At 49.6% G+C, this 14171-nt stretch overlaps 1 protein-coding gene across 3 annotated transcripts in view; it reads right to left on the bottom strand.

Moving 5' to 3' along the window:
- TLL2 (tolloid like 2) overlaps window positions 1-13931 on the bottom strand; it is a 101006-nt gene extending 87075 nt beyond the window's left edge. For 2 of the 3 annotated variants that reach the window (XM_042802447.1, XM_042802488.1), the window contains exon 1: window positions 13778-13876. In XM_042802447.1, the coding sequence (XP_042658381.1) occupies window positions 13778-13805 (28 nt within the window). In that variant the 5' untranslated portion in view covers window positions 13806-13876. Of the gene's footprint in view, window positions 1-13777 lie in introns of all 3 variants that reach the window. The other variant, XM_042802391.1, reaches the window with a different exon arrangement.
- Window positions 13932-14171: the final 240 nt, after the last annotated feature.

Raw genomic sequence — 14171 nt, 5'->3', positions numbered from 1 at the left:
CACGCTCTCTGCCTCACCACCAGCAGAAGGAGAGAAGAGGCACCACCTGCAACACAACCCCACCTCTCACCTCCAGTCCCTCCAGGGCATGGCTCATTCCAGAGTTTCTCCCTTTGGAGGACAACAGCATCCTCAGGCCTGCCCTTGAGAAAGCAGCAGCTGCCTGCATAACATAGCAGCACCACAGAGCAGAGGAGAGGTCCATTCCTTACACAGGAAGACCTGAACAACCCTAAACACAGTCCTTTGAGCCTAGACTGACAGGGCACTCTGGCATTCTGAAAACAGTACTGTAGGGAGAGGTCACCAGGCTCCAGCGCTGCACTCACACCTGCGCTGGGTGTCTGTGGCGGGGGTTTTGGTAGTGGGGGAGGGGACTACAGCAGTGGTCCCCCATGAAAAGCTCTTCGAAGCAGCCCCAACACCAAGTCAGACCCACCTCTGGCCAAAGCCAAGTCAATTAGCGACAGTGGCTGCACCTCTGCAATAACATATTTAAGAAGAGGAACCTGGGAGGAGGAGTTGGAGTTGTGAGGACACCTATGCAAACAGCAAGGTCAGTGGAAGGAAGGGTGTTGAGGTAGGGCGGAGGGGTGCCAGAGCAGAGACTCCCTGCAGAGCAGAAGCCCACCTGCAGCCCATGGAGGACCCCACGCTGGAGTAGGTGGCTGTGTCTGAAGGAGGCTGGGACTCTATGGGAAACCCTCACTGTTGTAGCTCAGACTGCAACATGCAGGAGGGAGCCATGCTGAAGTATCGCGGGAAGAGCTGTATCCCATGGGAAGGACTCCTGTCAGAACTCCAAAGTTTGTGGAGGACTGTCTCCTGTGAGAGGGACTCCACGCTGGAGCAGGGAAAGAGTGCGAGGAGTCCTCCCCCTGAGGAGGAAGGAGCAGTAGGACTGACCGCACCCCCGTCATTCCCCACCCCCTGCAGCACTGGGAGGGAGGAGGTAGAGAAAGCAGGAGTAAAACTGAGCCTGGGAAGAAGGGAGGGATGGGGGGGAGGTGTTTTTAAGATGTGGCAATGCTTCTCACTGTCCTACTTTGTTAAGTGTTGTTGCTGTTAGTGTTTGAATTAAATTTATGTTCTTTTTCTTCCCCTAATGAGTCTGTCTTTTGCCTACAACTGTAATGGGCGAGTCATCCCTCCCTGTCCTTATCTTGATTCCCAAGACCTTTGCTTTATTTTCTCCTCCTCATTCCCAAGAGGGATGGGGTGAGTGAGAAGCTGCACGGTGCTCAGTCACCTATCTGGGCTCAAACCACAAGAACACAGGATAGCAAACATCCTTCCAAAGCATATTTTAAAGAGTCCCAAGCCTTCCTAGCCAGCCCCACATTCAGCTGCTCATTTGACAGTGCTGCCTTATACTAATAGCAACATTGCCAGCTTTCCCAGTTTTGCTGCAAGACCTTCCAACTCCTCTCCTCCAACTTGTATTAACACATACAAGATTACTGTTGCCCCTTTCAAGGTATGTTAGAAGTATTTGGAGTTAATGAAGGACATAAGGAAATTAAAAAAAAACAAACAAACAAAAAAAAAAAAAAACACATAGAAAGTTCAAATCCTTGAAAGCAGTATGAGAAAAACAACTTTAAATGCTGAATTGAATGCAGTTTAAGACTCTTGAGCCTGTTGGTTTGTTTCCCTACATCTGCTCACAACTAATAGCAAAGACTGATCTGGTAAGGTCTTCAGGAGTTTCCTGGTGTACTCCACTCACCGAAGTATCCACCCTCTTTGCCTACAAAAAATTCCCGTTTGTTTTTCCCCCCTTCTCCCACATAATGCAGTGAACCATGAAAGCAAGCCTTCAAACAGCCTAGCACCAGACAGCCAGGCCCCTTTTTGCCAAGAGCTAGGAGCACACCTCTCTACTCCACATCATCTGTGGACCAGTCTGCTTAGTCTGCAAAAATAGAGCTCGTATCCCTTCACTAGCCCCTCAGGGTTTAATTGCCTATTTTAGGGACTCAGATTTGTAAATTAATGGGATCTGTTCTTCATGCATCTTCCTTCAGGACAACCTAGATGACAAACCTTGCCACAGCAAGCTTTATTTCTACTTTTGGGCAGAGGTCCTCATTCTGAACAGCTGAACCTGAGCAGCAACAGGACAGGCAGTGCAAAGGCCAACCGTTTCTTCAGAATATGACTTCCTGTAACAATACAAAAGTCTAAAAGAAATAGCAATGCTCCCTTAAAGCGTTTGATGCTTCAATTGCAATACTTCTACGTGGGACTACCATAAAATATTCATACATAATGTAGAGGAATTCAGCAAGAACAATGAAAGTTGAAAAATTAATACAGAAGGTGAAAGTGTTCCTTTTTGAAAGGAAAACTATTGGTCCAACGAGTGAAATATCTGCCTTGAATCACAGAAAGGCTCTGTCTAAAAATCCAATACATTAGTAAACATCAACAGCCTTCTCAAAACTGAGGTATCCTGCTCAGAGAGCATGTATTTAGTATTTACCTTTATAATATTTTATCTTTGCAATAGCTGCATTAGCATAAAGATGACTGTCCAGAGGGAGGAATACATACATGCGCACAGAAGGAAGGGAACTTGTTGGAAAGAAAACACTTTCCCTATTCCCTGTGCAGAGTTTTCCACAGAATGTCCTGTTCCCCCTGAAACAAGGGACACCCCCATGCCCTCCCACCCAGCTCCAAGGACATGCCTCCTTCCCTCACACTTGCCACAGTCTACCTCTTTAAGGACAAGCCAGTGGGACAGCCCAAACCCGGCAGCTTCTTCTATTTTACACCAAGCGGAGGTGCAGCTATGAAATACACAGGCACTGCAACAGCAGCAGGACCCAGCCGCCCACAACGCCCAGGAGCACAGAAGGAGCAGGCAAACTCGATGGTTTGAGGATCCCCATTTCACGCATGCTTGCAAACCCCATGGCAAACACGTCACACCTCTGCCAGGAGATGAGGGATTCGTACAATGGGCAAAGAGGGCAAAAAGACAGAAAATGCTCTTCTCAACGTCATGAAAAGAGGGCAGCCAGGAGGTTTTACTCCTCGTGTCAACATCCCATTACTAACCAGCAGTTTATCTTGACAACAAAGCTTTCCAAGAAAAGGCAGAGACTTGGGCACTCAAGCAATAGCCTTAGGAGATCCCAGCTCTCTGCCCGGGAAACAGCAAAATAAAACCCCAGCATATCACATATCACCTTCCTACTGAAGCATGACAAAGAAGAGAATATATGTGGCAGAAGAGGCCAAAGAGGGGAAAAACAGAAATCAATAGGATCTAACAGAGCGTGACAGAAAATCACTTCCCCCATAAAAAGAGGTTACTTGCCAGGTTAATGAATCTTTTCTGTTCTGTACTTAGACACCCAGGAAATGGAAGAGGTCACGGGAGCAGTGTGGGTGGGAATGCAATCCCTAGAACATGCTTTCAAGAACAATCAAAGGTTAGAGATTAAATCCAGGCAGCGGTCAACTGCACAACACATCAGCAGCTTGATACACGGGCCAGCTGCAGCTCAGAGCATCACTGAGCAAAATAGACTTCGAACATCAACAGCACAGCAAATAACAGGCTTCTCTTCCAGAGTAAAAACAGCCCAAGAGGCCACCCCAGCCCCCACAAAGGGTCAGCCCCGAGAATCAGAGCATCACTGCCTTCTCAGGTCAGCAGTGCCAGCATGGACAAAACAAAATGGTCTGTGGGTCTCTAATCTGAGTACCTGCAATAGAACCACAAAAACCAGACTGCACCAGAAATTACACTGTGTAAATAATTCAGAAAGCTCTTGGCCCATCAGGCAAAACTTCTCCAAACTCACTTTTAGGTAAAGAGCTATGCTTTACTCTTGTTGGGAACGCACAGGCAGCAGACAAACCAACAGAGAAGCATCTGGACAACAGCAGGGTACAAGATCTGGTGAAGCCTGAACTAGACCTCTGGAGTATCAAACACATCCAAAGCCAGGTGCATGTAACTTTGAACTGCAGTTTCCTCTGACTGGAGCCCTTCTGATAGGCTCCATAAAAGTGCAGACCCTTGCTGGTTTATTACTCCCCTGCCCAAATCCATCTTGAGCTACTGACAATAGGTCACCCAAGGAACAGCTCTACTTAGGCCCAACATACTCAGCAAGGGAAATGCAGACGCATGATTTCCATCCTTTTCAAGGCCACCTAACTTGTAGGTCACTATATTAGATTCCCCCACTGCTGGCCAGAATCATCTACCAACTACTGTTCACAGCCTGGGGCCTCTCAACTCCAGTACAACTCAAACACCTCTGTCATGCAGCTGTCCAAGCTCCTCCTGCAGCAGTTGCCTTGTTTGCTACCCACTACCCCTTCTATTTGACACAGTCTCAGAGTAGACTCATTGCACAGAACAGCTATTCAAGCCAGAGTTCCATGTCACATCATTCAAGTCTACATTCATACCCAAGGAGCTACATCACAAGCTCCAAAGTAGACCTAATGCTGGCATTTCTGCAAGAAGGAGTTTTCACTTTGCAAGTCCAGTGCATTTAAATATTTTACTGTCTGGGGAATTTTAAAGCACATCACACAGCATCCTGCCAACACACACACCAGTGTGGACAGTTCTCTACTTCCACAACAGCCATCTGTCCCTGAAGCAGGGACAGGCCCTTCTGTCAGGTACAGCCACTGCTAGCGGGAGGCAGGGCACAGTTTGCAAATAAATCTCTCTCCTCCAAACTCTTGTCTCCAAAATGAATGAACAACACCCACCAGCAAGTCTCACCTGAAATTCAGCATATGCAAAATACCAACCAAACCAGCAAATTTTGCCCAAGTTCTAAGCAAATGAAAATGCTGCTGATTAGGCAATGCTATTTGCAGGTAATGCTACCTAGGTTCAAAGTCACACTGATGAGGAGTGGGAGACTGGCAACACACGCAGCTATGACATGAGAACCGGAGAAGGGTAATTCTCGGTGCCCTCCAGGACCATATCAGCCAGCTTCTTATAAGGAGACAAAGGGATTCCACGTACTCCAACACTAACTCTCAACAGGAGGAGATAAAATGCTCAGCAGACTTGAACTTCTGTCTTATAACACCATGGTACAGTTTGCTCTGCAAACAGCTTTGGGGTTTGTGGATGGGGAGGTTAAACAGATGCTTTTTGCTTGGGTGCTGACATTTGCACGAATACAAAATGACTTGAGAGGATGCAAATTTCTGATCAGGTCTAAAGCTGAGCTGATTCAGGGACTGGCAGCAGCTGCAGGTCTCTGACAATTTGTATCAGTCAAACCAGAGGGTGATTTACCAGTGGCTGGGGTTTCACATGGGCTTTCTTCTCAACACGCAGTTAAACATTTCTCTCCGTTCCAAGCTGGGCTGACACAAACTGGCCAAGAAAGAGCAATCAATCATTGGGAGTTCTTTAATCAAGGGCTTCCTTGCACATTTAACCAGTTTCTACTGACAGAGAACCTTCCCATTCAGGCAGTGCTAGAGTGGATCTGAACATCAAAGTACAGGCGCCCTTGGAGATCAGCATTTCTGGGAGCTCAGCTACAACAAAGGAGGAAATAAAAAACAAAACAGAAGACCTAGTAGCTGAATCAAAACAACAGCCAGTTCTGCTCAATCATCCATCCCTTACAAGCAGCAAAAGCACATTTCAGCACTAGTTGAAAGCAGTTTTGTTGCAAGTTCATACCTGGAATACTCATGATCCAGGATAACCAGGTTGTTCAGTGTCAGAGGTGCCTCCTTTCTTCCAAGGTTACCCATCTCCAAAAAGACCACACAGACCTCCCCATCCTGTCAGTGTTCTCCCCAGTCCCAGCACCATCTCCTTAGCACAGAAAGCTCCAGACTCTGATTCACAGAAGCCAGCCCCACCATTTCCCTCTGCTTTTTCAAAGGAAAAGGGAGATTGGCACAGCAGCCCACTTCTTACAGCAAACAGCCTGTTGCACAGAACTGGTTCATCAAGCACAGCACAGCAAGTAAATACACACCATAGTACAGGGCTGCTGTTAAGTGAGCAAGGATGGAAGAACCTACTGACCACTGGGAGAACAGCATGAGTTACTGCTAGGGTGGGAGAGGATATGGAATACCCCACAGCCTTGGGGAGAAAGCATCGTAGAGCGCCTGAGGCAGAAAGCAGAGGAGGATTTGATCAATCCTCCAGGCAGGGACTGGAGAGAGCTTCAGGAAAAGGGAGACAGGGAAGCAACTGAAAAGGCTCTGTAGGAAACACAGAGGGAGGCAGGCAGACAACACGTGAGTCTGCACCAAAGGCAATGTGAAAAAAAAGGGAAATGGACATATTAGAGAAAGGAGGCTAGAAAATACAGTGTATCAGGCACATGGCACCTACAATTTCCCAAGTACAAACGCGTGAGCCTGAACACACTGCAGCAGGTATTCATGGTCACACAGCTCTTCCCCAGACTGCGGCAGCAGCCACTCACCTGGGACACCCACAGGCACACTTTTAGCAATGAGAAAGAGGCAGCTTACCAGTAAAATGCAGCTCGTTCTTGCATTAACCATCCAGCAAGGCGCAGGCACACTATGCAGGAAGTTAGGACAAGAAGAGAATAAAAACTCCAAGCACAACTGCAAAGGTAGACTATAATTACATAAGTGGAAAGTGCCTCAAACAAAAATTGTTGGCTTTGTGAACTTTTGAATCCTGGAAGATGTGCAGTACAGTTTTACATGCCTTCACCTGGGGCTCTGTAACTTACTCATCTTATGCCACAGAACACCTGAGGAATGAGCAGTCATTGATCAAACCTGTGCCATCTATGGTCAAGGGCATACACCTGTGAACTACATCCAGACTACAAAGTTCAACAAAAGCTCTATACAAGGTCTTCGCAGAGGAGTATCCATGACAACTCCAAGTACCTCTTCCCCACCCTACCAGGCTTCTTTAAGGAAAAAAGAAGTCCCCTGTTCTAAATCTGCCCATCCCTTGTCCTGTCCATTGCTAAATCCCAAGGTGTACGTAGAGCACTGAGTATTACATCTCATGCAGGACAAGCAGATCCAACACACCCCAAGAAGTGTCAAAGATCGAGCATTTTTTGACAGATCCCAAGTAAACAGCTAAGCACTGGAAGGTCTTCAGACCTGGATCTCAAGTGCTTCTTTTCCCAGTGATCATAAGGTTTTGCTCTCAAATCCCTCAGGCCAATGGCTTCTTTACCTGTGAATCTCAGCTGCAAGAAAATGTCTGTTGGTTATTTTTTCTTTAAACCAGTCATTGGATTGTGCTTGGCTAGGATTATAGTAAAAAACATCTTCAACCTTCCCTTTGAGAAGGAAGCTTCTGCTGCAGCTCTACCTCTCTGCAAAATACAGCCTCCCCAATGGCAAACGGCTGCAATGCTGAATGCGCACAAAGACAGTGTCTCCAGCAGTCCTCACCCACCTGCTTTCCTTTCTGTAACTGCCGTCACCTCCCCAGAGCAGGTAAATTAGAGACTGAATAATCTGTTCTCTCATTCTTTCCCAGACCACCCAAAAAGACTCAGTCAACTTCCTCCTTGAGCATTTAACCCTTCCTGCAACCTACTGGGGAAAAAACATAAGGGGAATGATCGCTGGTGAGAGCTTTCTCCTTCCTCCATAAATGTTTGCATCAGCATCAAGGCATCCACAGACTGTGTTATGTCCCAGACTCTTCCCTCAAAGCACACATGTAAGCATTTGTGGCAAAGAAAGGAGGAAAGAAACTTTATTTTCTGGAAGCCCACATGGCTTCTAATGTCAGGAGACCAGGATTCAGCTGTCACGGCTCCCACCACCATCTTCTGCAACTCACAGCTCCATGCCGGAGGCACTGGTACTTTCACCACAGTGGCAATGCAGCTCACTTAGGCTTTCCACGCCGGCTCAGAGGCTTCAAAGCTTTATGGAAAATCCGTACGATGCAAATGAGATTCCTCCACAGCAATCTGGGATTCCCAAGCAAAGGGCAGGATGGCAGATGCTCTGCCAGTGCTCCTGCCATTGCCAAACCAAACAGGACAACTTGTGAGATTGCAGGAAGGCCCTCAGCAAGAGCTGAGTGGGCTGGATCCACAGAATGGCCTGAAAGTTGCCCTGCTAATATGAGAGATCTGTGCTTCCAACAGAGAAAACAGCATCTGCATCCCACTCAAAACTTGAGCAATATTCAAGTGATCTGGACATTACAGATCCCCTCTCCACCTTCTCAGTTGATTACCCCCTTAAGGCTTTCAATTCCTAACAGCAAATTCCTCAGCTGCCTACAGAAGTGTCTGCATGAGATTTCAGATGTTTGCACCACAACCCAAATGAAATTTGCTGCCTCCAGAACAAAAGACACTGTGCCTATACAGAAGGAGAGCTGTGAGGAAGAGAACGACAGTGAAGCACTATTTAGGTCTCTCAGAAAGCTTCTCTCAGGACAGCACTCAGGGTGAGAGCCCTCTGGCGTGAGGCATTTAAAAGCTGGTGGATGAAATCTGTGGATGAAGCAGGACCAGGGATGCACAGTGGCACCCTGAAACTGGGCAAGGAGCATCCACACTTGAAGGAGCAGTGGTTTCTCAGGAAAAGCTGCACTGTCATTGCCAAATCACTTCTCTAACAACTTTTCTAGTGATAAAGAAACAGGAGAGATGGGATTACCGCTCAGTTCCCTAACGGTGCCCCCTCACACCTCTTGCCTCATTTCTTCCCCTTCTGAGATTGCATCTTGAGCACTCCACAAAATCTGTAGGGACTAATTCACCTTCGAGGTGCTATCTCCCTGCCAGAGCCCTGCTCCTGTTCTGCAACCTCCTAACACCAGGCTCTGCCTGCTCTGGAGTATTGTATCTCTCTGATCTCATGGAAAGAAGCTGAACTTGATTGCAAGGCTTGTTTGTACCCATATGCAATTCCTCAGTCTGGCTCTCCTCAGCAATACAAACCCTCCTGAAGGGTACTTGAGACACGCACAGGCAGCAGGAGCCCTAGACCCTTTGGGCCTCTGCCTCAGGAACATGTGGGTAGGCAAGCAGATCTGCCTGCCTCCTAATGCAAACACCTGCATAGAGAAACACTGGATCGCCTGTTTGGCATGGGAGTCAAGACTTGCAGGTTGGCCCCTGTCCAGACTTGGTCAGCCTATAGACAGGACACGTCACACAAGAATAAACTGCCTAGCTGGAGCAGACAGAAACAGGGGATTCCAACACAGGACACCCTCAATGGACCCCACCCTGGAAGATGAGCTACTGAGGGAAATGCCAGGCCTTGGGAAGCAACACTGCATCTCCAGCTCACAAAGGGCAGGAGGCACCATACTAGGAGCCGAAGTATCCAGGAACCAAGATGCTGAGACCAAACCACAGCCTTTTCTCCTCACCTGCTGATCTGGCAAGTGGAAGAGTGCCTCATCACAGGCTTGCTGCTGGAGGGAAGGAGTCATCGAGCCTGTAAACATCCAGGGGACAAGTTACTCAGTGCCCAGTTCTCCTTCCTATTTACATCTCCCACCTCCTCTTGCTGACATAAGTTAGACTATAACATCTCCAGAGGTCACTTTGAACCTCAGAGACTCTGCTCTTCACCTCAAATTAAAGTTCATGTAAGCTTGCACCAAAATAACTACTAGAACAAATTACAGCTTGTTTAATTCCTTTGGTTCCAGTTAGCTTGAGGAGCCCCAGAAGGATGCACTTGTTTTGTTTACCAGGCACTCATAGTTCCTCCTACTCCCTGCCTGTCAGGCAGCCTCACTCATACCTGCACCCTGGCCTGGGTATCCTTAGCTGGACCCTCTGAGCAGCAGACCTATCCAAAGCACGTATCAGGCTTACAACATTTTTCGACCTATAACAGAGCAGATGTGGGCAGGAACCTTTGTACCATTCCATTTGAAAAGCTCCAGTGACCTGCCACAACAGTCAGCAAAACCCACCCAGCAGTCAGCACTGTCAACCCTGGCAACTCAAGCCAACAGTGCAGCCGTGCCTCAACTGCCCCTTTATCAGCCATTCGTGCATTTTCCTCTCTCTTTCTACCCTATCAAAACAGCAGGAAAGCAGCCACAGATCAGCAAAAGGAAATCCTGGATGGCTAGAGTTAAGAGGTTGAGCAGCAGTGGAGTTACGGCCCATCAGCTGAGCCCTGGTAACTGGGCATGTGTTTATACCGGTAGTTCAGTAGTTGCAGTGATTTAGGAGGTTACTGCCCTGTGCTGTCCATCCTGCCTTGCTGCTCAAGATTATTATACCCTTAGTTAATGCAGAGAGGAGCATGTGCCAGGCTTTTCACTCCCAGTCTAGCAGATCAACCATCGGACAGTCTGCACTCAACCTCAGGGCATGAGCTGCAGGGGTGAGGAACTGGCAAGCTTTCACTTCATAACCTGCCAGATCTAAATCCATCACGGCCTCTGGGTCACAGCCATTAGCCTGCAGCAAAAAAAAAAGAAGTAAAGCACTATAGTTTTAACAGCTTTGGAAAACATCTAAGTGGAGCAGCAGTTTGTCTTCAGAATGGGCTAAGAGCCTGCTTACAATCTGCAGTCACAAGACAATGTATAGGAGCCTGTGCCTACAGCAGCAGTGGAAACATCACCACAAGTCTCACTTCCAGCTCTGTTTTCACAGACCATCAAAAACTTTCCCTTGCAAAACATATCAGGCACCTGAGCTTTTCACAGTAGGTCTGCAAATATTGCCCTCTCGCCAGTCATGCTTTTAGACAAATGCTGACACTGTCCCACCAGTGGAGAAACTCGGGTCCAAGGAAGTTAAGAACACTTGTCACTACTATAGCACATCAGGAATAGAGCGCGATAGACTTCCTATATATGCATTAGACACTTGCCCTGACATAGCCTGTCTTGGAGGGACAACTGCATTAGAGATGTCTTCACCTCATCTCACTTACAGAAACAGATCTCTTCACTCATTTATCTGGGCTAAACTAACCCTTTGGGATGGTGTTTGCAGCAGCAAACCTGTCTAGCTGTGTTGATAGTCTTGTACTGGAAGAGAAAGAAGGCTGCAAATGCAAGGCAGGGGGAAGAGGAGAGGCAGGGTCTAACATGGGTCCTGCTTGCTTTGTTTTGGGGCTGACTGAAAACTGGAGCTATTCAGTGGCATGTAAGACCTGCCTTGGTCCCTAGGTTCTCTGCACTTTAGGTTGATAGAGCCCACATGGAGAGAAACTGGATCAGAGCACCAGTAAGCGCAGCCAGACAGGACAGACTGAAAGAGCCAGAGTCTCTTTCTTCTACAGAAAATAAGACTGCAACTTGAAGAAGCCGGTAACAGCTCTCAACAGTGAAAAAGGCAGCATCAAAGAAGAAGGCACCATACTGTCCTCCACACCCACACAGACTGGGTGAGAAAGGCAAACTTAAACTACAGTACTGAAACCTCAGGTCAGACAACAGGAAAGCCAAAGCCATGCTGGGCTAGGCTGCTTGGCAGCCTCCACCCCAGACAAACGTGTGCCAGCGCTGACAGAAACACCAGCCTGGTCCTGGGCTCCAGAAGAAGACTGTGTGACCTCCAGAGATTTTGTTCACTCCTTCCTTTCTATAGGAAAGAAGACACTGGAAAAGTATTAGAGGCAAACACTGAGAAGTCAGAATATAAAGATCATTTCTGCGATTGATCCTGACTGAACTGAATTGAGAGAAATAACACACATAATGTTTTTCAGCCCACCAGGAGGGGAGGTGAGGAAGTACTATGAAGGGAGGCTGCTGTTGGCAGTGCAGGCTCTTCTCTGTGTATGTGCAGAAGTGAGTGGTAGAGAGCCTGGAAGATGGGGGGACTGCAGGAGATAGAAAGGGTCTTACAAGAAAGGCAGATAAGTAGCAGGTTGGGGAATTTTTTTTTTCCTTTTCTTCCACGAGTTCTCTGTCCAACAGAGGTAAGTCAATTAAAGTAAATGTTCTCGATGTGGTCCTTAAAGGAGTATTCCTCATCCTCCATGTACTTGACCTGACAGTAATACCCAACAGTCCCAAGTGCAAGTGAGGCACGCTGGAGATGATGCCGTACTTTTGAGGAAAAAGCAAGGATAATACATTTTCAGACAGGAGGGCCAAAGCACCATATCTGAAGCTCTCCAGCTCTGAACCATAGCTATATCACCAAAAACTAGTTTCACCAGAGAGAGACGAATTCATTACGATTTAGAAGTAGACACAAATACAGTAAAGCATGACTGGATGGGCTGGGTCAGTACTGATTAAAAAGAATTTTTAAAATCCCACCAAACCAGGTATCAAATCACAAATGACTCACTGATCAAGGGAATGTTTTGTGCAAAAAACACTCTGTGGAAAGAACAGGACTGAGTTGAATTTTGGAATAAAATCCACCAGTCACAACACAGCCTGCATATGAGGCCAGTTAAACAACTCACTGTACAACACAGGGGGCTCTGATAGACATTGACTTGACAGAGCTCATCTATGTGAGCAGATACAGCTACAAGTCCCCTGACAGCAGTCAGGGGAGAGCTGATAACAGGGGACGCTATCATGAAGGGGCACAGAAACAGCTAGGAGAACGTTCGGGGGGCAAAGTCCCAACTCAAAAGACCAAGAACACCACACACAAAGGAACTCCTTCCTTTTTTTGATTCCTACAGTATTAAGAAAATAGGACTTTGCGCAAAGTTATCTGTAAATGGAACAAGACTAACAAGGTATCGATTGCCAGTTTCCCAGCACAGAATCAATTCACAAGACCTCAACATTTGCTGATAGCTGGAACCAAAAGGAGCAACAGTCACGTCAAGAGTACCGCCCAGTTTGCCAAAGAAAAAAACCTGGGTTCATACTCCCTTCGAGTTAAAATATTAGGGATGACAGCAGCTCTTGGAGAAGTCAAACGGTTAAGAAGGGTTACCACGAGCTCAGAAACGGCTGAGTGCAGTCTGACACAGGAACGAAAAAACTCTGAAAAAGGGATGGAGGGAGCAGCTGGTGGCTTCCCGGAGAGGATGAGGTAACTTGCACAGAGGCAAGTAGAAAGTATCTGGGTACAGCGGGGGGGCTCGGCCGGTGCCCGGGGCCGGCCGCAGCGGCTCCCCCCCGCCGGGAGCCCCGGCAGAGCCCCTGCGCCAGCGCCCACCGCCGCGGGCAGCGGCAGCCTCCCCGGGACACGCACCGCCGCTTCGGGCCGGACAGACCCCGGGACAAGTTGAAACAGCTGCCAACAAGCTGCAAAAAATGCACAGGAAAAGCTGGGGGGGGGGGGGGGGGGGGGGGGCGTGTGTATGTGGGTGTGCGTGGAGGGGGGAACCCCCAACACCGAAATGCAAAGCACCCCTGGGCATTTCCCTGGCTTTGCAGAAGAGATCTCGCGTGGGAGGGGCGGGTAGCAGGTGGGTGAGCGGCGAGATGGGGGGACGGGGGGGATAATTTTTGAAAAAAAAACCCTCAAGCGTAGCCTCCTACCCGGGGCCGGGACCCGCAGGTAACGGGGGCAGCGGGAGCGAACGCAGGCTGGGGGGGCAACCACAAACCTCCCGCACCGGCGGGACGGGGAGCACCGGGGGAGCTCGCCGGGTGCCCGCCGGCGTTTGGGAGGGCAGCGGGATGGCGAGGCAGCTCTCGGTCGCGGGAAGGGAGGCGGGGGGGGGGGGGGGGGGGGGGGGGGCGAGGGAAACACGGACGGGGACGACTCCCGCCGCGGCTAGGTGAGCCCGGGGGGCAGCGGGGTCCCGAGGAGCGCTTCGCAGGGACACCTGTCCGCCACCGCCGTGCTTGCAAACTTCTCCCGGAGTTACAGCCCGCCCGCTCCCCTACCGGCTTTGCAAGGGTCGCGGTACTCCATCAGCTCCTCCGCCGCCGCCTCCGGTTCCCCCACTCCGAAGGCGACTCCCCACCCGCCCGGCCCCGCGGCGGGCAGCAGCAGCAGCGCCAGCAGCAAGCGGCGGAGCGGGGCGGCCCCGCGGCCCATCGCGGCGGAGCGGGCGGCTCGGCTGCCCGGGCTGCGGGCACTGCGCGGCGCCAGCAGCCCCGCCGCCGCGGGAGGCGGCGGGGGCGCCGCCGCTGTCACTCAAGGCGCGGGCAGCCAATCCTGTGTGCGCCCGCGCTTCCGCCCCGCCCCCGGCGGACCCCGCAACCCCGCCCGGCCCGGGGCGCGGGGTCCGCCGGGGCGGGGAACCCGTCCGTCCGTCCGTCCGTCCGTCCGTCCCCC

Source organism: Tyto alba, unplaced genomic scaffold (genome assembly GCF_018691265.1).
Source record: "Tyto alba isolate M040663 unplaced genomic scaffold, T.alba_DEE_v4.0 Super-Scaffold_1, whole genome shotgun sequence".
Lineage (NCBI taxonomy): Eukaryota > Metazoa > Chordata > Aves > Strigiformes > Tytonidae > Tyto > Tyto alba.
Note: the sequence above shows the minus strand (reverse complement) of the source record. Positions and strands in the feature narration are given on the sequence as shown.